This window comes from Gastrolobium bilobum, unplaced genomic scaffold (genome assembly GCF_033153095.1).
Source record: "Gastrolobium bilobum isolate Gb01-03AN ecotype WA unplaced genomic scaffold, APGP_CSIRO_Gbil_v1 utg5429, whole genome shotgun sequence".
Lineage (NCBI taxonomy): Eukaryota > Viridiplantae > Streptophyta > Magnoliopsida > Fabales > Fabaceae > Gastrolobium > Gastrolobium bilobum.
In genome coordinates this window covers 398,606-420,380 of record NW_026898384.1, presented here as the reverse complement: position 1 = coordinate 420,380, position 21,775 = coordinate 398,606, and the positions used below count along the sequence as shown (strand labels likewise).

General features: G+C 36.8%; 2 protein-coding genes across 2 annotated transcripts; both read right to left on the bottom strand.

Annotated features, from left to right (window-relative positions):
• Positions 1-8,258: 8,258 nt before the first annotated feature.
• On the bottom strand, positions 8,259-9,866 carry LOC133315563 (tetrahydroberberine oxidase-like). The gene is made up of 2 exons (XM_061517202.1): positions 9,356-9,866; positions 8,259-9,277 (listed from the first exon to the last, which is right to left on the bottom strand). Exons 1-2 carry the CDS (start codon positions 9,864-9,866, stop codon positions 8,259-8,261), a joined length of 1,530 nt encoding a protein of 509 aa, XP_061373186.1.
• Positions 9,867-17,434: 7,568 nt separating this feature from the next.
• LOC133315545 (E3 ubiquitin-protein ligase SINA-like 10) lies at positions 17,435-20,786 on the bottom strand. The gene is made up of 2 exons (XM_061517186.1): positions 20,408-20,786; positions 17,435-18,393 (listed from the first exon to the last, which is right to left on the bottom strand). The coding sequence occupies exons 1-2, from the start codon at positions 20,765-20,767 to the stop codon at positions 17,740-17,742; spliced, it is 1,014 nt and encodes a 337-aa protein (XP_061373170.1). The 5' UTR covers positions 20,768-20,786; the 3' UTR covers positions 17,435-17,739.
• Positions 20,787-21,775: the final 989 nt, after the last annotated feature.

The following is a 21,775-nucleotide window of genomic DNA, read 5'->3' as shown; positions in this document are numbered from 1 at the left end:
GATGGATCTATTCAAGCTCCACCTGATGCAGATCCTACGTTCAATGCTTGGAGACGGTGTAATACAATTGTACTTGCTTGGATTCATCGTTCCATTAGTGAATCCATTGCAAAATCCATTTTATGGATAGACAGAGCTCGTGATGCCTGGATTGATCTTAAGGATAGGTTCTCTCAATCAGATATCTTTCGTGTTTCCGATTTGCAAGAGGACATTTATAAAATGCAGCAAGGAGAAAGATCAGTGACTGATTTTTTTACTGACATGAAAAGTATGTGGGATGAGCTCGATAATCTGAAGCCTCTTCCCAATTGTAGATGTGTTGTTCCATGTTAATGTGGAGGATATCAGCTGATGAGAAATCACAGAGAACGAGATTACATCATAAGGTTCTTAAAAGGTCTGAACGAACAGTATTCTCACGTTCGCTCTCAGATTATATTAATTGATCATTTACCAAGTGTGAATCGTGTGTTTTCCATGGTGGTTCAACAAGAAAGATAGATGTTAGGAGAAGGACAACATGTTGCTGACAGTGAATCAAAGATGTTCTCTAGTAATAGCAATTCTATGGCTGATATGAACGTACGAAGAGGTGGATTTTCAAATAGAGGAAGAGGTCGTGGAAGTTATGGCCAAGGACGAGGCAACAACAAGATTGGTACATTCTGTGGAAGGCAGAATCATACAGTAGATACTTGCTATCGAAAGCATGGCTTTCCTCCAGGATTCAAGCCAAGAAATGCTACTAATTGTATCTCGTCGAATGATGTGGTTGATAATTCAACACAGGACCAAGAAGAAGTGAAAGACTTGGTTTCCATGACACACAAGCAATATGAATCATTGCTTAATGCCTTACATTCATCAAAGATCAACACAAAAATTCCTACACCTTCAACTAATATGGTTCAGACTTCAGTCATGAATGCTGCTTCTCATAATGCATCAGGTAATAGATCTGTTACGTGGTTTCTAGATACAGGAGCCACAGATCACGTGTGTTTTGTTCAATCTACTTTTATGAATCTTCAAAAGATTGAACCAATCTCCATTTCACTTCCTGATGGCTCACGAAATTTAGCTTTATTCTTGGGAACAGTACACATTTCTTCTCATTTGACTTTAATCAATGTTCTTTATGTTCCAAGTTTTCGAGTTAACTTGATTTCTGTTACAAAGCTTATGAAAAATGTTCCATGTTATCTCATTTTTCGTAATTCATCTTGTGTCATCAAACATATCCATTCCAAAGCGATGATTAGTTTAGTTGAAGCAATGGATGGACTATATGTGATAAGCACCTCTATGTAACGCCCAGCCACTTGCAAGAATCAATGACTATCCCCACACACTAACACGAGACTTTTCAGTGTGCTTTGTCCTCACTCGCACACTTCCCGGGAAAACTTCCCAGGAGGTCACCCATCCCAGAATTGCTCCAAGTCAAGCACGCTTAATTGTGGAGTTCTTCCGATCCGGGCTACCGAAAAGTAGATGCATCTTGTTAGTATAGGTAGTACCAATTAATTCTTATAAGTCATTCCTAACTGTACCGTCCCATACCAGCACAGTCTCTGGAATCCCTCTCTTTCGGGTGTTGATTCAATTCATTCATGAACCCCCAAGCTGCAAGATTTGGCATGAGCCGCTCATTGTCCGTGCCCTTTCGCACCGGTGATCACTCCCTGCCCTTGCCAGCTCTTGGGATGTTACATGCCCACCAGCTTCCGCCTGGTTCGTCCTCGAACCACACCGTACTAGAAGAGAGGCCCTGCTCTGATACCACTTGTAACAGACCCAAACCCTGTAGCATGATATTGTCCGCTTTGCCCCGCGCACAAGCACAGTCGAGCTCACGGTTTTGTTTCTTGGGACACCCCACAAAAGGCCTCACACTAGAAGAGGTATCCACACCCGTATAAGGCATGCTTCGTTCCCCTCTCCAACCGATGTGGGACATTACATCAATTTAACAGCCCCAAACCCTGTAGCATGATATTGTCCGCTTTGCCCCGCGTACAAGCACCGTCAAGCTCACGGTTTTGTTTCTTGGGACACCCCACAAAAGGCCTCACACTAGAAGAGGTATCCACACCCTTATAAGGCATGCTTCGTTCCCCTCTCCAACCGATGTGGGACATTACATCCTCCCCCACTGGGAATACAGCGTCCCCGCTGTACACACCGGTCCAAGGCCAGGCTCTGATACCAAATGTAACAGCCCCAAACCCTGTAGCATGATATTGTCCACTTTGCCCCGCACACAAGCACCGTCGAGCTCACGGTTTTGTTTCTTGGGACACCCCACAAAAGGCCTCACACTAGAAGAGGTATCCACACCCTTATATGGCATGCTTCGTTCCCCTCTCCAACCGATGTGGGACATTACATACCTCTTCTAGTGTGAGGCCTTTTGTGGGGTGTCCCAAGAAACAAAACCGTGAGCTCGACGGTGCTTGTGCGCGGGGCAAAGCGGACAATATCATGCTACAGGGTTTGAGGCTGTTACATTTGGTATCAGAGCCTGGCCCTGGACCGGTGTGTACAGCGGGGACGCTGTATTCCCAGTGGGGGAGGATGTAATGTCCCACATCGGTTGGAGAGGGGAACGAAGCATGCCTTATAAGGGTGTGGATACCTCTTCTAGTGTGAGGCCTTTTGTGGGGTGTCCCAAGAAACAAAACCGTGAGCTCGACGGTGCTTGTGCGCGGGGCAAAGCGGACAATATCATGCTACAGGGTTTGGGGCTGTTACACTCTACACAACAACCCTTTCTCCAAAATAAGCCAAATAAAGAACCTGCAAATTAGACTTTCAATACCTGCAGATCTGAAGAACATAGCTGCAATAAGAATGTACCTAGTTCTATTGATGTATCCTTATTATGGCATTTTAGGCTAGGACATATTTCTCACAGTATCTTGAAAGAAATGTCAATGCAATTCCCTTTTATTCTAAGTGTACATGTTTCTCCTTGTGATGCATGTCAGTATGCAAAACAAAAATGCTTATCCTTTCCAATAAGCATTAGTAAAACAAAGAAGTTTTTTGACTTGTTGCACGTAGATATATGGGGTCCCTATATGGTACTTTCTGTGCATGGGCCTAGGTATTTTTTGACAATGGTGGATGACTATACCCGATATTTTTCAAATATAAATCATATACATAGGAACTACTAAATGACATGCATAACCAAAATAGTGCAACATCCTCATGTATCTATCTAGTCCAAATATGGCCACTTGCCACCAGATGCTTTTGCAGCATCTATACCTGAAAGGGTGTCCCCATAACACGGGATGAGATATACGAATATATCTCAGTAAACCAAGGGTCCTTGGAGCATTTCTCCATCTCATAGTTCACTCACAATATAATAGCAATAATAGTAAATAATGCAGTAAATACATATCCATGCAGTGTGTCAAACATCTCCAGGAGACATCCCTCGAGCTCTCATGCTATTCTAAGGATACTCAGATGCAAATAGTCCTACGGGCCAGCTAAACTACCAAGTATGAATCACGCATCGTCATGCAACATACAAAACATAGGGAAACACCATCCTATGCCACATCCAGTGCATACACATACGTATAACAAAGAATTAAACTACTTTATTATATTTATATACACTATCAATAACCACTACCCATTCAGGGTTTGGTGGAACAATTAAGGGATCAATTTCCAAGGTCCGAAGGCTTACCTCAATTTGCTTCAAGTCCAACCTTTGTTCACCACCAATGTGCACAATGAAACTTTACAATTATTGCCAACAATCTCACAAACAAACTCCTACACAAAGGTGCAATGCAATCAATCTATTGCATCCAAGAATATATCAATATTCATCAACCAACAACCATAATTAAGGCATGAACTTGCCCATCCAAATGAGCTATTCAAGCTCCATAGCTTCCTCTAATGGTTGATCACTCAAAGATGGTCCACTTGCCTCAATCCTAACAACACAAAAAACACAATCAACCATCCAATTCACCTAAGTGCTAGAAAACTCACAAGTCCAAGCAAGAATTTTCCAATATATTGAACAATAACAAATGACAATCTAAATCCATTTCTACCGTTTATTTATCATTCCCAACAACATCTGTAAAGGGATTTAGCTTCAATCTAACTCAAACTCATAAAACTCACAAAATCATTATTCATCATCTTCAACCTCATGCAATCTCCATGGAAACAAGGTTTGAGAAGTGAAAACTTATTTCAAAGGATCACACAACCATGGAATGGTGGTCTCCTAAGCTCCCATGGAAAAAAATGTCATTAAACTCCTCCAATCACCAAATGGGTCGAATTCTTGGGAAGGATATCTCTCTCTCCATAAAACTTCCCACTCAAAACTAAGCTTAGATTCAATAAGAGGGAAAAATGCTAAGTAGATTTGGCTTTGGAATGAGTTGATTTGGATAAGAAATGGGAAAGTTAAGGTTTATGGCTTCAATTGATTTTCTCTCCCACTGTTAAGATATATAATCCCACATTGGTCAGATACTCTGGAACGTTTTCTGCCATTGCAGATGAAGAACAACAAACATGAAAATATCAAGAAGAAAGAAGACGCAGCGGAAAGAAATGGTGGATACCAGAGCTAGGAAAGCTCTGATACCATGTTAAGAACCTTGAGGTCACCACCCCAAAAGCTAGCTCAAAGGGTGTGAGTGCCCAAGACCTTATAAACTCTACATTAGTTGCACATACAACCAATGTAGGACTATATATCTTAACACCCACTACTAAAAAAGTATGAATTAGGGACGAAATTTAGAGAAGGAAAATATTCTGTCCCAAATTGGGACGGCTTTAGAGACAAAAAAATCATTTCGTTCCTATTTCGGACAAAATTAGCTATGAAATAAGTCCTGTCTCTAATAGGGACAGATTTTGAGATGAAAAAATATTCTGTCCCTATTAGGGATGGATTTTGAGATGAAAAAATATTCTGTTCCTATTAGGGATGGAATTAGGGACAGAAAACTTTCAATTTTTGAAATCTTTCTCTAATTTTGTCCCTAATAGGAACGAAATATTGTCCGTCCCAGCTCAGGATAGGATTAGGATATTGTTTCAAAAATCCGTTCCAAAATCTGTCCCTAACAGGGACAAAAAATATTTCATCCCTACTAGGGACGGAAAACGTTTTGTCCCTAATAGGGATGGAAAAATTTTTGTCTCTAATAAGGATGAAAAACTAAACAATCCATCCTTAATAGGGATAAAAAACGAAAAATAATTTGTCCCAAATTGGGAAAGATGTAGGGACTAAAATTATATTTAAGTGTTATTGCTACATTATCTAAATTGGATATTTCTATTAAAAAAAATAACAATACGTGATTTATGTGGGGAGAAATATGTCAAGGATGGTTAATCTAACTTGTTGTGACAACTAGAAAAGTATGGATAAAAGACGAAAACAAATATTTTTAATATGAATGGATTCAGAGATGAAATCTCGATCACTCGCCAACAGGAAATATTGATAAACTCATTTGTTATCATATTTTATAAGACTAATATCACAATAATTAAAATTAAGAAGAAAAAAAAGGAGAGCAAGAAACAATCATGAGGGCATGGTTCTGCCTCACTTGCATGACTAATGCAAGCTACCTAAACATATGGTAAGTGATTAGATTCCAGTTATTAATCTTTATGATTACCGAGATGAGAGCAAAGCAATTTAATTAAGAGACAACTAGGTATAAGGCATGCAATCCTGCTCAAAGAAAGGTCTTTGGCTCTTTGCTCCCCTCCTCAGACATCATCATGGAACATTTATCATGCTCTTTGGCTCTTATTTCATTCAAACGACCTATGCATTCACAACATAAGGTAAAGAAATAGATGATGTGATCATAGAAAGCATGTAGATAATAACCTCATCACATCATAAACGATAGTTTCAATATACAGGGCTAGTGGCAAAATGCATATTGAACATAAAAAAATACTGCATAATTATGATTTTGAGAGTAATTTGTTGTAATAATAATCTTAATTCATGAGTGGTGCATTTAACAAAAATGAATTAAAAAAATATAATCAACTAATCACAAAGAATTATAAGTAATATATATATATATATATATATATATATATATTACTTATATAATATATACAACGGCTCTGTATGCATTTTGTGATATATATATTATATAAGTAATATATATGGGCTTATCATTTCTGCAGCTGCTGTAAATAACACTCTCTACCGCTGACACAGAAAAGTGAGTCCAACGACGTTTAAAAAAAAAAAAATAAGGATCCGGTGCCGTATCCTAGGATCCTGGCTAGCTGTAGGTGCAGCGGCTGCAAAAATCATTTTGTCAATATATATATATATATATATTACTTGTATAATATATATACGGCTCTTTTATATATATATATATATATATATATGTGTGTGTGTGGAGGAACGAAAATACTAAAGGGACTAATTGTAACCAAGCTAATACTTTATCTCAATTAAACATTTTATATATTTCCTGGAGAAAGCGTTCAAAGAACAAGCACAAGTGGCTATTTCCAATCAACAAAAATAAAAAACCTAAATGATAGGAATTACAATACAACTTGAACATTCCAAAACTAAATGAGAAGCTTTTTTTTTAGTTTCTATACAGGGGTTGATGCATCCTACTTTTTTTTTAGTTTCTTAACGACGCTTATTAGCAATGTTATGCATCATACTTTTTTTCTTTAGTTTCTAAGCTTACCTTTTTCATCCATAATCACTTGATTGGAACCCAATAAAAGCACTACAAACCAAAGTAACTCAGATTTAATTATAACAGAGAAATAAATAAAGAAGGAGGAATACATTACAGAGTAGTTGTACATACAGGGAACTCCTCCCTTCCATCAAGGTAGAATCTTTTTCATTATTCTTTTTGGACCTACTCCCATTCACCCGTGTCTTTCCTCTCTTTCGTGGGCCTTTGGGTAGGTGGGGTTACGGCCTTAATTTTTTTATGGGCTGTCTTCATGGGCCTGGCTACAGCAAGGACTCTAACTAAAGCAGCGGCTTTTTCTTTTCCCCGCCTGGCAAGTCTGGGGGCGTTTGGTTGAGGAGAAATTTTTATAAATGATAGGAAAATGAGATAAGTAGGAAAATAGTTGAGAAGTGAGTTTGGTAAGAAAATATAAAAAAAATAATTTGGTAGGAAAAAAATTTACTGGAAAAATTAAGTAACTTTTGTGAAGTCTATGTTTAACTTTTACTAAAATTTAGATGAGTAAAAAACGTACTTTTATGAAAATAACCTTGATTTTAAAAAATGTTGAATCAATCAAGTTGCATTTAAAAAACGTTGTCATGCTCTGTGGAAAGTGACAAGTCTGCAAATAGATTTAGTGGGAGATTGTCCTTTGCGCACAAACAGTGGGTAGGCTGGTGCGGTCTGAGCAAATATGGAGCTTTTCAGGAATACTATGCAAATACGTTTGCTGGTTTTCATATTTAGGTAGGTAACTAAGGAAGTCCCCTGAACCAAACATAGGTATCTTATATTCCCACTTCTCATTTATCTATCATTCTCAACAAAATCCCTCAACCAAACAGCCGCTTACTGTTCGACCTAACCTCCTCACTTTTAGATTGTCCTATTTGCATATCGGTCTTTAAGAAACCCTGCGGCTCCACTCTTGTTTTAGTCCTCATAGTACAATGTGGTCGCCTTCTGGTTCCAGCAACAGATGTGAAAAGTTGCAATGGTGGTGATGGAGGGCCACGACCTTGGGGTTGGGCTGTTTTGGTTGTCTTGCTTTTGATTTTGATATCCTATCGACTTCACCCTATCTTGCAAAATTGGGCGCATCATTAAGTATTGTTACAAAGACTAATTGGGCAGGCTGAATTTTAAGTTCTCAGGTTCCAATTTAGGAATTAGCACTATTAGACTATGATTAAGTTCATTCACTTATTTTAGTTATCGTGTAAGAAAAAAGTTGCTTTAAAGGTATGCATAATAACCAATTAGTAATTCACTTTTAGGCCCCCATACCGAACATAGCTTGTTTATATCTTCATCATCCACAATAGGTTGAATAGAAAACATACATGAAACTGCTAGAAAGTATGAAATATGATAAGCCAACTTACTATGCATCCAAATAGCTTCCTATGTATGATACAATGGACCGAATGCTACCTTAGGTACACATAAAAGCAAGATAACGAAGTAGCTAATTTTAGTATAACCTTTGCTTCCCAGGGATTTCTATTTGTGTCCCTTCCATAGAAGGGAAGGTATGCTCTGTTCGTTCCTGAAGAAGTTAAAAGGATCAACCTTAGTCTTCACATGTGCCAATCTTTTGAAGTTGTTCTTGAAGTACTTAAGACCCCAAATGCTAGCTTGTTTATAGCTTGTGTAGCCTTCATTATTCACCCCAATGTCAAGGTCTCTATAATTGAAATATGCAGCTCTAGGAGACTTTGAAACGAAAGGTTCCATATAACTGTAAAGTCTTCTAATCCAACTTATGTGCCTTTGTGCTACCTCATCCCCTTCTTGAAGCCAACGCAGAGAGTACTGAATCATGTATAAGTTTCCATATCTATGGGGGAATGGAATTTCGGACTCTGAAATCTTATCCATTATGCCACCGTAAGGAAAGAGTTCCATCATTACACCTTGGGCCACATCTTCATCAAACATTGGCCATATACCTTCTAGGCCAATTTCAGGAATGGGATTTCTCACGTAATCAGATTTTGCTTTGAAAAAACCCCTTACAGTTTGTGTTCTGTTCAGCAAAATTTCAAGGGAACCAATTGGAAAGCCAAAAAAGTAAAGGACCGATTCTATCCAGCTCATCTCAGTACAGTCTTCTCTGACCAAACCCAATTCTGGAAAACGCTCTTGCATCAAGGGAATGAGCTTATCTACCCCTCCAAGAAACAAGAAATTGAATAGGGCTTGTACTATTAACTTCCCTTTTTCACTTGAATTTACCCTCTGCAATATGATGTTAATGGTTATGTCCTCATGAAGTTTATTTGCCACAAGCTGCCATTTATGAATCAGCTCAGTTGCATTTTGTTCCAATGTTCTTGGAACTGTGCATACTGTCACAGTTGATGGAACTGGAACGAGTTTCACCTTCCATGCTAGGATCACACCAAAGCTTGCTCCCCCACCTCCTCGAATGGCCCAAAACAAATCCTCACCCATGGATTCTCTGTCAAGAAGCCTACCTTTCACATCAATTATGTGGGCATCAATTATATTATCAGCAGCTAGACCATATTTACGCATCAAGAATCCATAGCCACCACCACTTATGTGACCACCAATGCCCATATTTGTGCACACACCTGCTGGGAAACCAAGATTTTTGCTTTTCTGGCTAATCCTATAGTAAAGTTCACCAACGGTTGCCCCAGCTTGAACCCATGCAGTGCTGTTCTCTACGTCCACTTCAATTTCTCGATAGTTTATGAGATCAATCATGACAAATGGGACTTCAGAAACATAGGAGAGACCCTCATAATCATGGCCACCACTTCGAGTTCGAATCTGCATGCCATGGCTTTGGGAACAGAATACGGTAACTTGAATATGGGAAACTTCCAGAGGTGTGACAATGACAAGGGGTTTAGGAGTTGTGTTGGATGCGAATCTGAGGTTTTGAATGGAAAACTTGAGAATTGATGAGTAAGAGGAGTTGGTTTGGGTGTAGACAACCTTAGAGATTGATGTGGAGTTATGGGAATTAAGGTAAAGACATTGAATGAAGTCTTCATGAGTATCAGCTGCCAAAGATGTAAATGAAAATAAAACACAAACTATAACAACAGTAAAATGTGAGCCTCCTACATGCTCCATTTTTGGATTTTTTGGTGCAATTGAGAAATGAAACCCAGTAGTCTCTGATATATATATTAATCAAGAGTGTGGACTCTGGATTAATTAACGTGTGCCTTAGCCAGCCATGCTAGAATAGTTAAGCACAAGCACATAAACTATCTAGAGATATTATAGGTAGGATTGAAATTTATGTTAAACTACTACGTACCACTAAAGATATGATAAGTTTTTAATATCTTATTCAAAGCAATATTTACTAATGAACATGAAAGTTAAGTTTCTTATTCCTACTAATTTTATCATATATGTACTGTACACGAGTGAACATTTTCATTTTCCAATAAATAAGTTAAATAAAAGCGAAATTGCATAAAAATAGTAATATGGGCGGGCGTATCTGATTACGGTGCGTGCACGCAGCTGAATACTTTCGTTCTATAATGATAACGCACTATCAACGGTTGGAATTTAGTTTCATTGATTTTTGTTTTTTTTTGCATTGATTGGTTATTCAATTAATTTGATTTCGGTCGGACTCAATGTTTTAGATATAAATAATAATTATATATTGAAGCACATTTTATTTTTTAAATATTTTTAGAAACAGCGTAACCTGATTCTTTATATTCTTGCTATAAAACTAATTAAGTTTGTTTTGTTTTTCTCCTTTCACATGAGAAATCTTTTTTCTGACACACATGTTTAAGGTAGGTCCCACTATTAAGAAATTAAAATAAAAATAAAAAAAACAAAACACACATATCGATGTATGAGTGACATGAGAAATACTTTTTCTAACATGAGACGTAGAGTCTCGTCGACCGGTAAGGGATTTTTTCTATTTCTCTAATCTCATGTTGTAGGAGATACTCCTCTCATGTCATAGACCCAACACATGATGAGTCCCACCATGTGTTAATAAATAAAAAATAAATAAATAAAAGGCACGTTTGTCGATGTATCTACAAGATACGATAACTCTCTATTATATGAGAGAATAATTTTCCTAAAACTAATTAAACAAAATCTATGGAAAACGTAAATTACGATATATAGATATACGGCATTTAATGGAAATTGGTATAAAAAATGGGTTCGTTTTTATACAGTTAATATAAATAATTTATCTATAATGAGCTCAAATTTGACGTCGTTTTAAGGCGAAAATCAAGATATTTTTGTAATTATAATTTATTTTAAGATTATAATCGTCTTTTTCATTATAATTTTTTAAGACTTGTTTTAGTTTATAGATTTGAATTTTTCGATAATTTGTAATTTTGTATGACTTTATTTTAATATAACTAGTAATTTATATTACTAAAAATTTTATGCTTTTCTAAAATCGATCCAATTCAAATTAAATAAAATTGAATTGGATTGAATCGGATTTAAAAAAAAAATCAAAACCGAATGAATGATTAAATAATCAAATCGAGAAAATTGAATTAGATAATTTTTATTTCAAAATGGATTCATCTAAACCCGGGAATGCTATTACAACTCAGAGGAAAGATATTTTTACTATCAAAAATATTCACTACCAACCCATTACCTCCAAAATTACTATTAGATCAAAAAAAAAATGCTAAACAAAATTTGAAAAAGAGAAAATATTAATGGTGATTACAAGGATAGTGGGTTGGTAGTGAAGAATATCTCCGCTCCACATCATAGCCGCTAAATATGGTGGATCCCATATGATGACGAAACTCATTAGTCATTCATAGTAGCGATAAAGGAGACCAACTTGTGATGGATAGCCACAAATGCCTATGACAGGACCAAACTGAAAATGATTTGTGCGTCACGTGCGTGGGTAACACGGAACCACTAAAAACTGGAAGGTGAGGTTATGATAGGAGAGCGTGTAGATAAACTCACTGCCTAGCTGCGACGCCAATATGTGAAAGTGAAGACTGAAGAGCATCCGACAACGAAATTGGAAGCAATTAAGCAAACATAAAAACCGTTTAAGATGGAAAAAAATTGGATATCAAATTACTTTTATGAATCAGTAAATAAAGGTTTTAGAAAAATAAAATACATTTAAATATAAAATCAGTTTTAAGAAAAAAAATCAGTTTTTTAAATATGGATGGGTTTGGTTATGAGCAGATTTGAATCTTTTGTATATTTTAAACATTCCTACTCCTCAATATTTCTTCCACATTTAGGAAGTCTAACCCTATCTATAAATATTCTCTTGTTGAGATATATAGTCCTATATTGATTGTATAAGCAATTAATATGGCCTTTATAAGGCCTTGAGCATCTCACCCTTTGAGCTAACTTTTGAGGTGGTGTATCCCAAGATTCTTTACATGGTATCAGAGCTTGAGTGACTATAAGGTCACAAGTTCGATTCTTACCGCCCCTACTTTAAAGTGAAATTAAAATAAAATCAAAAATTGAGTCTGTGCATAATACACGCTTCAAGCCCGCTCTCGTGTGAGGGAGCATGTTGAGATATATAGTCTCACATTGATTGTGTGGGAACTAATGTGACCTTTATAAGGCCTTGAACACTCCCACCCTTTGAGCTAATTTTTGGGATAGTATATTCCAAGATTGTTTACATCCCTCTTTATTGAAGGGCATTTTGATCCCTACTCCTCATTATCTCATCCCCATGTAGGGAGTCCCACCCTATTATAAATATCTCTTTCTTCATTGAAAGGTCATTTTGATCTACTCAACTTATTGAGCTGTTACTCTGCTAGTACATAGAGCTACCACATTCATTTACATACTCCCCATTTAAGATAGCATTTGGGAAATTTGAATAGAGCCTTGATCTTTATCATTGTTGCTACTGGCGGACTCAGGAATAGTTTTTTATGTCTGCACATGCCCCCAAAATTTTTTTTCAGTCAATTTTTTCTTTTTATAAAAATGAAAAAGGAAACAAAGTATAAAGAGAGCATGAGAAATGAGTACGTGACAGAGGAGAAAGAATAAGTTTTCTCTATTTCAATTTGTGTTGCTACATTATTTTAATCATCTCCGTACGTTACTACGTTACTAAGTAATATAAGAATAAATATCTTTTTTGGTCTCCAACAAAAAACTCAATTCACACCGTAGTTTATTATAAAAATAATTAGTCTCCTGATCCATATGAAATTCAAAGTGGACTCATTTTGGTCTTTTTGAGTGACTAATATAGGTCTTTTTTGAATTTATGAGAAATCACAATTTTAACTAAATTGATCCACTTTAAGATTTTTAGGGACCTCGAGACTAATTTTTTTTTTGTAAGAAACTAAAATAGAGACCATGTTTTTTGTTAGGGACTTAAAATAATATTTACTCTTAATATATATATTGAATCAAGAGACAAATAAGCACCACCAACAACAACAACAACCAAAAAAAAAAACTGAGCACTTCCGGAAGTTGGTCCGCCACTGATTGTTGCTAAGAGTACCTTTATTTATTTATTTATTTTTATTTTTAACACTGCTCATAACACTTCAAACACCAAGCCGTTCATGTACAACAAAAGCTTTTGTTCCCATCAGAAGCAAACACGAAAATCCAAACTACATTAATTACCCCCATCTCGCAGGAACTCATCAAAAACAAAAAATGAGGATACTTCTCATAAATTCAAAACAAACGGCAATAAGTACAACATAATTAGAATTAATGAGTTACACCTTTCTGTGAGTTCTTTAATTGCATGCTCAGCGAGACTCTTGGTTTCTTGAATGCTCCTTGGTCCCCTCTCAAGTGAGTAAAAGCTCTCAAGTGTCAACACTAGGATGAGACACATCACATGCAAACCTTTCATATGAAATGAACCTTTGCATGCATGCATGAGACTATTACGAGTGTACTCTGCTGAGATAATCATGAAGATTCTCCTTTGGACACGTAACAAATCCCAACTCGGTGAGCAAAATTCCAAAATTAAAGCCCTGCTACTGATAAACTCATAAAAGTAATCTCAACACCTCTCTGCCTATGCCAAAGACAACACATGAAATGAAACACGTATTATATATACATATACCAGTTCTTATCCGTAACTAATACAAGGAATATCATAGACCCAGAAGAAAAATAAAAGTTGAGAGAGAAATAATGGCTTGGCAGTGGAATGAGAGAAGGGATCCAGAGTTGAAGAAAGGGTGGACAGAGAAAACTTTGTCCTACATTTCTGCTCCTCCTCTGCCACTGCTTGCACTTGTTGCCATTGTGGTGTTCTTGTTATGGTTTTCATCATATTCAAACCACAAGTCACCCATGGAAACAACAAGAATCTACGTCAACTTGTTCCTCTTGTTTTTGCCTCTTGTTTTAGTCCTCGTAGTACAATGTGGCCGCCTTGTGGTTCCAGCAGCAGATGTGAAAAGTTCCAACGGTGGTGATGGAGGGCCATCCCCTTGGGTTTGGGCTGTTTTTGTTTTCTTGCTTTTGATTTTGATATCCTATCGGCTTCACCCTATCTTTGTCATTGCAATAGTATTTTTACAAGTTTATATGTTATCTACGTAAGGCAGTTTCTCCTTCCTACTTCAGTGGATGGTTTGTGATTCACATGTTTATCAATCCAACTCGTTTAATCCTTTTATTTATCCATGTTTTGTGTGTGTGTGTGTTTATGCAATAGGTTTTTCCTCTTAGATCACATTAATAATGAAGTGGATTCTTCTTGTGTTGTATTTGATGGTTGGTGGGACTACATGTTAAAACGAGTTCCTCAATTCCATCTTATTTTTCAATAAAAATTTTTGTTATATTTGTAGTACTACTTTACGTCCTTACCTAAAATGATGGTCTCATTCAAACCTATTTCAAACAGGTAGGTTAGAAGAATTGAACAGCTACACCAAACATATAAATGATTTGCATAAAAAGTGTATCATACAAAAACCATCTTCTAATAGGCTAGATATAACAGAAGTATATGTCACCTTTCATCGGATGCTTAAAGAAGGGTTCTTCAGTTTTGGAACCTTGAAGTTGGATGAGAACAGTTTTGGAGTGTTAGAGATGAGAATAACTGAACTTTTTTCCTCTTCAAGCTTCTATTTCCTGGAAAGCAAGATAACAAGGAAGAAAAAGAAAATAGTAAGGAACCTGTACATCTAACACTAAGCTTTTACCACCTAACCCACCTGAGCTAAAGCTCGAATGGGCTTAAATTGTACGTAGTAAAATATATAGGTTTAATATCTGTTTAAACCTTTTTTTTTTTCTCTTTTCATATGTCTTACACATTTTTCTATGTATAGGAGATATTATCTCATAACGAGAAACATCAAATCCAAAATATACATAGGAAATGACAAAAAGTGACATTAGAAAACAGTACCCTTAACCGGAGCGGGCTTTTAATGTAGACCGGGTGCAGCAAAGTCCGGTCCAAAAAATGAAAAAAAAGGATAGGGAGGAAAATATAAGAAAAGAGAGGGATATAAGAGTAACTTTTTTTACCAAAAAAGGAAAAGAACCACAAAATTTTAATATACTCGTGGAGTATACTAAAAAAATCCCCTTAACCGGCGGAACATGATACATTCCCACTATTATGAAGCTCAATGATTATTGCAAAACTGGTCTAACAAGTTGCCAATTGATCATTAAGTTGCAGACGTCACTACTGGATTAAAGTTGGGGGAAGAAAACCTGCAGAGCTGAAGACATTAAGTGCTCACAAGTTAAAGCAAATCATGAATGGAAACTTCATGAATAGACTACCCTGTAAATTAGGGATGTCAATTTTTAACACTGACACGAATATGACAGGAAAAATTTGAATTTAGGTCTATCTGTTTTCGGGTTGTTAAAAGCTAACATAAAAAAAAAATTGTGTCGTGTCATGATTCAACCTATGAATCTGAATTTGATCTGTATTAATTTTCTTACAGGTTATTCGTGTCGCTTTGTGTCGTAAACAAATTATTCGTGTCTTATTATGTCTTGTTGACCCGCATAATAAGTAATACAATTTATGATTGACAGGTAATTCATGTCAACATGCATAATAATTATACACTATGAGTTTGCCTATTATTCGTATCATGTTGTATTAACCTACAATATATACGGGTTATCTTCGTTTCGAATGTTTTAACCCGATTTCAAATTTGTGTCGTATTCGTATTAAGAGTTTTCGTATTCAAGTCAAATTGATGTTGTGTCGATCCGAATTGCCATCTCTATCTAAACCAATGAATAGATTTATTTATTTATTTGTGGCGCACACATGACTCCCATCGCTAGCCTAACTCACTGGTATTGGTTCATGCAAGGACTATAGCAGTATGTTTTTGTTGAATATGTTTTGAAAATGGTGGATTCTCGCACCTATACACACCCCACTATGGATACAAAATCCTGAGCTCTAACTGAATGGTCGTATCATACGCAAAAGGGCATGAATGATATGAAGTACAAGAAATTACACCAGGAAGATATAAGAAGATAAGCAAACAATAAAGCACAGGCTATAACATATCTGAGTCATTTGCAGGAGCAGGGGCATCAGAAGTAGATATTTTTTCATCAAGTTTATATTGCATCTACTCATGCTCTGAATGATTCTCAGAACGGAAGTTTTAGTTCCTGCCTTGCAACGATATAAACCAGGTGTAACTTGGTGATCCTGGACTTCATTATTGATTTCAACTCCACAGAAAGTCTTGATATTTCATTATTTAATCTTTTCTGTATCGCCTCCATATAAACTTTAGTTTCTTTAACTCTGAAATTGTACTGGAGACAAGTATATCTCCATCTTCTCATTTGTTTGTTCTACTTCAGATTGTTTAGTCCTTAAATTATTTTAGTTTTTCTCCATTTTATTATATTGATTCCAGGCTGTAGACAAGGATTTTTCTTTTTCTTTTTCTTTTTCTTTTTTCCTAAAGCAAACTTCTTGCAATGAAGATATTAATGAAAGTTCAATTCTTCAAATGTTTATCATACAAATTTACAGATAATAATTCACTCAAAAAGTAGGTCTTCCAACAGCTTAAAACCCCCAGCAATCAACCGAGATTGTTGAAATAACAGGCGTACAATACCGATATTGGGGAACTAAATATTCAAGCATTTGTTTGACCACTAATATCTAATTGCCTTGGACATTCTGAGACAGGGCTTGTTATAATTGACTTTCACTGCTCTCTTAAAAGTCTTACGAGTAGAAAGCACTTGGCTTTACCTTGATTAGTTATTCCTATTTCGAAACCTGGAATCACAGCTTTAGCATGTATTTGACACATGACTTGAATCCTTTGCAAGAATAGTTGCCTGAGGTACGTCATGACCCTAGACATTTTCTCTCATATGCAGACCTACCATGACCAGTTGCATCGACTCAAAGAATGAAATTTGTTTACATTTTTTCCATGCAAATACTTACACTGAAAATAAATATTTATAAACAAGTATTTCTCCAGTAAAGAGCCAAAAATAAGTTTACCAACAAAAAAAGAACCAAAAATAAAAAGTACATTTCGTTTCAACAGGAATCCAATAAGAAGCTCCTCATAATGTCACTGGACAAATACTTTTCAAGCAACAACTTTTGTACTTTAACAGGACGCAGATGGAAAAAAGAAATGCACCTAAATAAGCTAATTGTCAACAAATTTTTGGCATACTTCGTATTAACAGGATAATTTATAGACTCGAACAATATTCATATGTAAGAAGACACTTTAGGCATACTTCATATTTACAGGATAATTTTGAAACAACAATTCCATGCATTCATACAAGTATTCTTAAGTTTCCTACTCAATGACAGCAACTTTTTTGAGATAAGTCAAAGTCAACTGTGCCCAAACAGATTAAATTACTTGATTCGCTAAGTGCTAAACAAAGCGAATACATACAGAAATCAACTAGATTGCAGCCTCCTTCAATCTCCAGCCTAGGCTTGATGTTGTAACCTTATGCGAATATCCAGTTTGAGTTGTCCAGAACCAAAAAAATCACATGGAATCAAAAGGAACCCTGTTGAAGGAGTGTCAGCAACTTGGCCTTGAATGATCTTGGTAAAAGATTGCAATATTAGAGTGCTTCCCTGAGACCTAGCCAAGACATCATAATGAAACCCTGCCATCGATTTGGGGCCAATGCAACCAATATGGACTATATTCCCCAGAAGCTCAAGGTGATTGTGAACAATAAACAGATTAGCATCATTTTTCTCTTGAAGAACAACTGCTTTTTGGCCAACATTTAAGAAGACAGTGTTAAATTTATCATATATAAACGGTATTCCAGAATCTATATGTCTGTTACTGAAGTGGATGGATAACTCCTTGGATGAGGCAACAAAGTCACAACCTGAATGCGGGCATAAACATGGTAGATAGATGCACTCCTTCTCATGGTCATATTTCCTACTGTAACTAAACATCTCTTTACAGCCATATTTTGCATTCAGGCATGATATTTTAATAGATTCCAGCACCTTCTCAATAGCTCGGCATCGGTTATAGCCAATGGGCATTGAGCACATGGCACACTTGTTCCTAAGTCTGACACAGCAAATAGAGCAAGCAATATGCCCATTCTCACACTGCATTGTCATTTAATCACAGAAAGTTTTAAAAATAGATTTGTTGTTAAATGGAAGAACCAACAAAACAATTAGAAAAAGTAACTTTGAAAGGATTGCGAGTTGAAGTAGCAAAATAGAAAATAAAAGAAACACACAATGGAAAACTTTGGCAAATGGAAAATAGCATTGCCGTCAACCTGATATTTGATAATGTCCCCATCTCCTACTCTCCTCACCTTTTTCTTAAGCTTCAATTTGAAATATTTTATTGATATGAGTGAGAGGCAAAAATATTTACCAGTTTGGTATTGGGGAGAAGCACTGTTGGTGCTAGCACCTCCCTTTGGAGGAAAAAGAAAAACATGCCATGTGGATCAATCCCGTAAGAGGTGTTATGGCCAACAACGTCTCTCACAGGATCGGTCCCGTGCCACCCCAATCCCTCCCCCCCCCCCCCCCTACTGCAGGGATTTGTAAGAACCACGTGTTGTTCCAGCAGTCTAGGAACGTGAGAATGATCACCAAGGCAAATCTGGTAACGTATAAGGGCCCCCCACCATGGTAGCCAACACCCTCCACACGGAAGCAATCCTCCTTAGGGAATTTGGGAATTGGGGTTGGTTCATTAATCTCAGTGCCTCTGATTATCCACTTGTTACCCAAGATGGTTGGTGTATCTATTTTTTTTTTTCATTTTTCATTTTTTTTTTTCAAACGATGTTTGGTTTTAGGAAGTGATTGGTTTTTGTATTGGTTTTGCATAACTAGATATGCTGCGCATGTTTTCGTAATTCCCTCGTGATCTAACTTCATTGATCATACCAATGACTTTGGATGGAAAGAGTGAGTTTTGTTCTTTTTTTTTTCAATATAGCTGTTTTGGGGGATTGAGATTAATTTGTTCTGTGTTTTATTAGTCATCAGTGCGCAAGGTCAATAGTCATTGATCTGGGGTTGTATATGACTAAGAAGCAAGATGTGTTCTGGGTATCATAGAGAAGAAGTAGGCCAACAGCATGGAACCAATTGCCAAGGGTAGAAGAAGCGGGTGGGATTAAGGTGGTATGGTTGGGCGGCATGGACCAATCCCATGAGAGGCGCTACATGCTTTAGAGCCTTTAGAGGCGCTAAAGCCAGCAGTACCTCTCGCAGGATTGGTCAACATGGCCTGCTCATGATTTTTTTTATTTCAAGGGGAGGCGCTAGCACCTTCAGCGCATTTCCCCAACACTAAATCAGTAAATAATTCTTCCTCACACGCATACCGGTAAAAAAGTTTCAAATTCAAGCTACATCAGAAAATGTTCTAGGGAGGGGGATGGTAAATTCCCCCCCTTTATAGTAATGTTTTCAATGAACTTTAACATATCTTTCAGAATATCTGTGGTTACCATCATAGCATTATGCTTCAAAAGACAGCATCAATTCAAATATAAAACCAAGTGATCAACAACAACCTATAGCAAAAGGAATGCATAGTGTAGAAATTTTAACAAGTTTTGAAAGTGAATATTATCTTCCACAACAATTTCATCTATATTGCAGGTACAACCTAGCAAAATGCTTAGTCACTTCAATGCTTCAATTTTGACAGATTAAAGTTGGCAAGCTCTTTTCACAAAATTGTCAAACTGTATATATACAATACTTCTCCATCAAAATGGTCAGAATCCCTGTGATGAATCACAATTGCATTTCTACAGTTAAGAATATAATAAAAACAACAGCATATTTCTTAAGAAACAACTAGCAATTAACACTTTTTTTTATTTCTTAACCTACATCTCCACTTACACTTCAATTATCAACCTGAATTACTATCCATAGGCCTGGACTTTTATTCCAAGATCAACTACTCAAAAACCCCTCTTTTTCTTTTCTTAAAAATTTAAAACTTGTAAGCCACATAACAATTACAAACAGCACATCAACTCAAAGCGCTCAAGTCAAAAGAATCCCAATTATAAACCTCTCAAGCTTCTAGAGAGAGAGAGAGAGAGAGAGAGAGAGATTGGCATGAAGGAAAAGTGACCTGGTAAATAGGAGCACTCAAGGGTTCACAGCAAATGCAGCAATCAAGGACATCAGGGTCCACAACGGTGACAGAAATAGACCTATTCCTATCATTCGATGCAGACACATTATTGTTCTCTGGGGGGTTAGGGTATGATCCAACGATTTCAGCATTGGCTGGAAGATGATGCTCTTCAGTTGCGTTGTCGTCTCCTTGTTCTTCTTCAATTGAGGGTTCTTCGGTTTCAAAGCCTTCTTGTAATTGCTGCTCTTCTTCTTCCTCCTCCTCTTCTTCTTCTTCTTCTACCCTCTGTCTTTTCTGGATCGGGTTGCTTGGTCCTTCCCCATCATCGTATCCACCAACCGATATTTTCACCATCCTTCTCTCTCTCCCCTCTCTTCCCCTCTCTCTCTCTCTATATATATATATATATATATATATATATATATATATATATATATATAAAGTTTGACACCTCCTCTGAGAGCCGTTACATAAAAAAAGATCAACGGTGTCACATGCTTACAAATCAGAGTCGTTGATCTTTTTTTATATAACGGCTCTCAGAGGAGGTGTAAAACTTCAAATTTGACACCGGTGTTAAAGGATCCTACCTCATATATATATATATATATATATATATATGGTCAAGATCATTTTACACCAGTGTAAGTTACACTCTTAATCTTATTTGTTAATCCTACTTATTGTTGGGCTTCCTCCTTCAATGCTAAACCCAAGCCCATTTGAGGGGTTTCCTAAAAACCCTAACCCTAATTTCCACCTCCTTTATATATACTCATTAGTTGTGGGTGGAGGCTAGGTTAGATTTGAGAGAACAAATTTGAGAGAAAAATTGTTTGATTGTTTGAGTAAAGCTTTATGCTTTCTATTTGACAGATCTCTAGAGAGAGTTTGAGTGAAACATCTATAGGGTAGTTTGATTATCACCATTGTTAGAGAGGTTGAGTTAACCACCACATTGGTGTATTTGATTCGTTGTAACCATTATTTTCATAGTGGATTTTTTGATCTGGACTAGGTCCCGTGGGTTTTTACTTCTTCATTGGAGAAGGTTTTCCCACGTTAAATCTGGTTGTGTTCTTCTTCTCTCTCTCCCCTGTTTTCGTTTTGATTTTTCCTCTGCGCTGCCTGACCTGGTGAAGTTCAGGCCGAGGTATTGTCGAGATCCGAGATCAGGATCTTGTTGATTGACTTCCGCACAAAGGCCCCTGAGCCGTTATGAGGGAACCGAGTTTTTTCCAACAGTGGTATCAGAGCCCGAGTTCAACGGGTTCTGAGGGAGACGAGATGGAGACCAGTGGCATAACTCATGATGGAGATATGTTCAAGTTGACCGCAGACAACTTCACTTATTGGAGACCG

Excerpts from the sequence above, each read along its gene's own strand:
- LOC133315545 (XM_061517186.1), bottom strand. The coding sequence starts at position 20,767 with ATGGTGAAAATATCGGTTGGTGGATACGATGATGGGGAAGGACCAAGC. Across the intron at positions 18,394-20,407 it reads TGAGTGCTCCTATTTACCAG|TGTGAGAATGGGCATATTGC; the intron begins GTCACTTTTCCT and ends ATGACAATGCAG.
- LOC133315563 (XM_061517202.1), bottom strand. The coding sequence starts at position 9,866 with ATGGAGCATGTAGGAGGCTCACATTTTACTGTTGTTATAGTTTGTGTT. Across the intron at positions 9,278-9,355 it reads AAATCTTGGTTTCCCAGCAG|CTGCTGATAATATAATTGAT; the intron begins GTGTGTGCACAA and ends AATATGGTCTAG.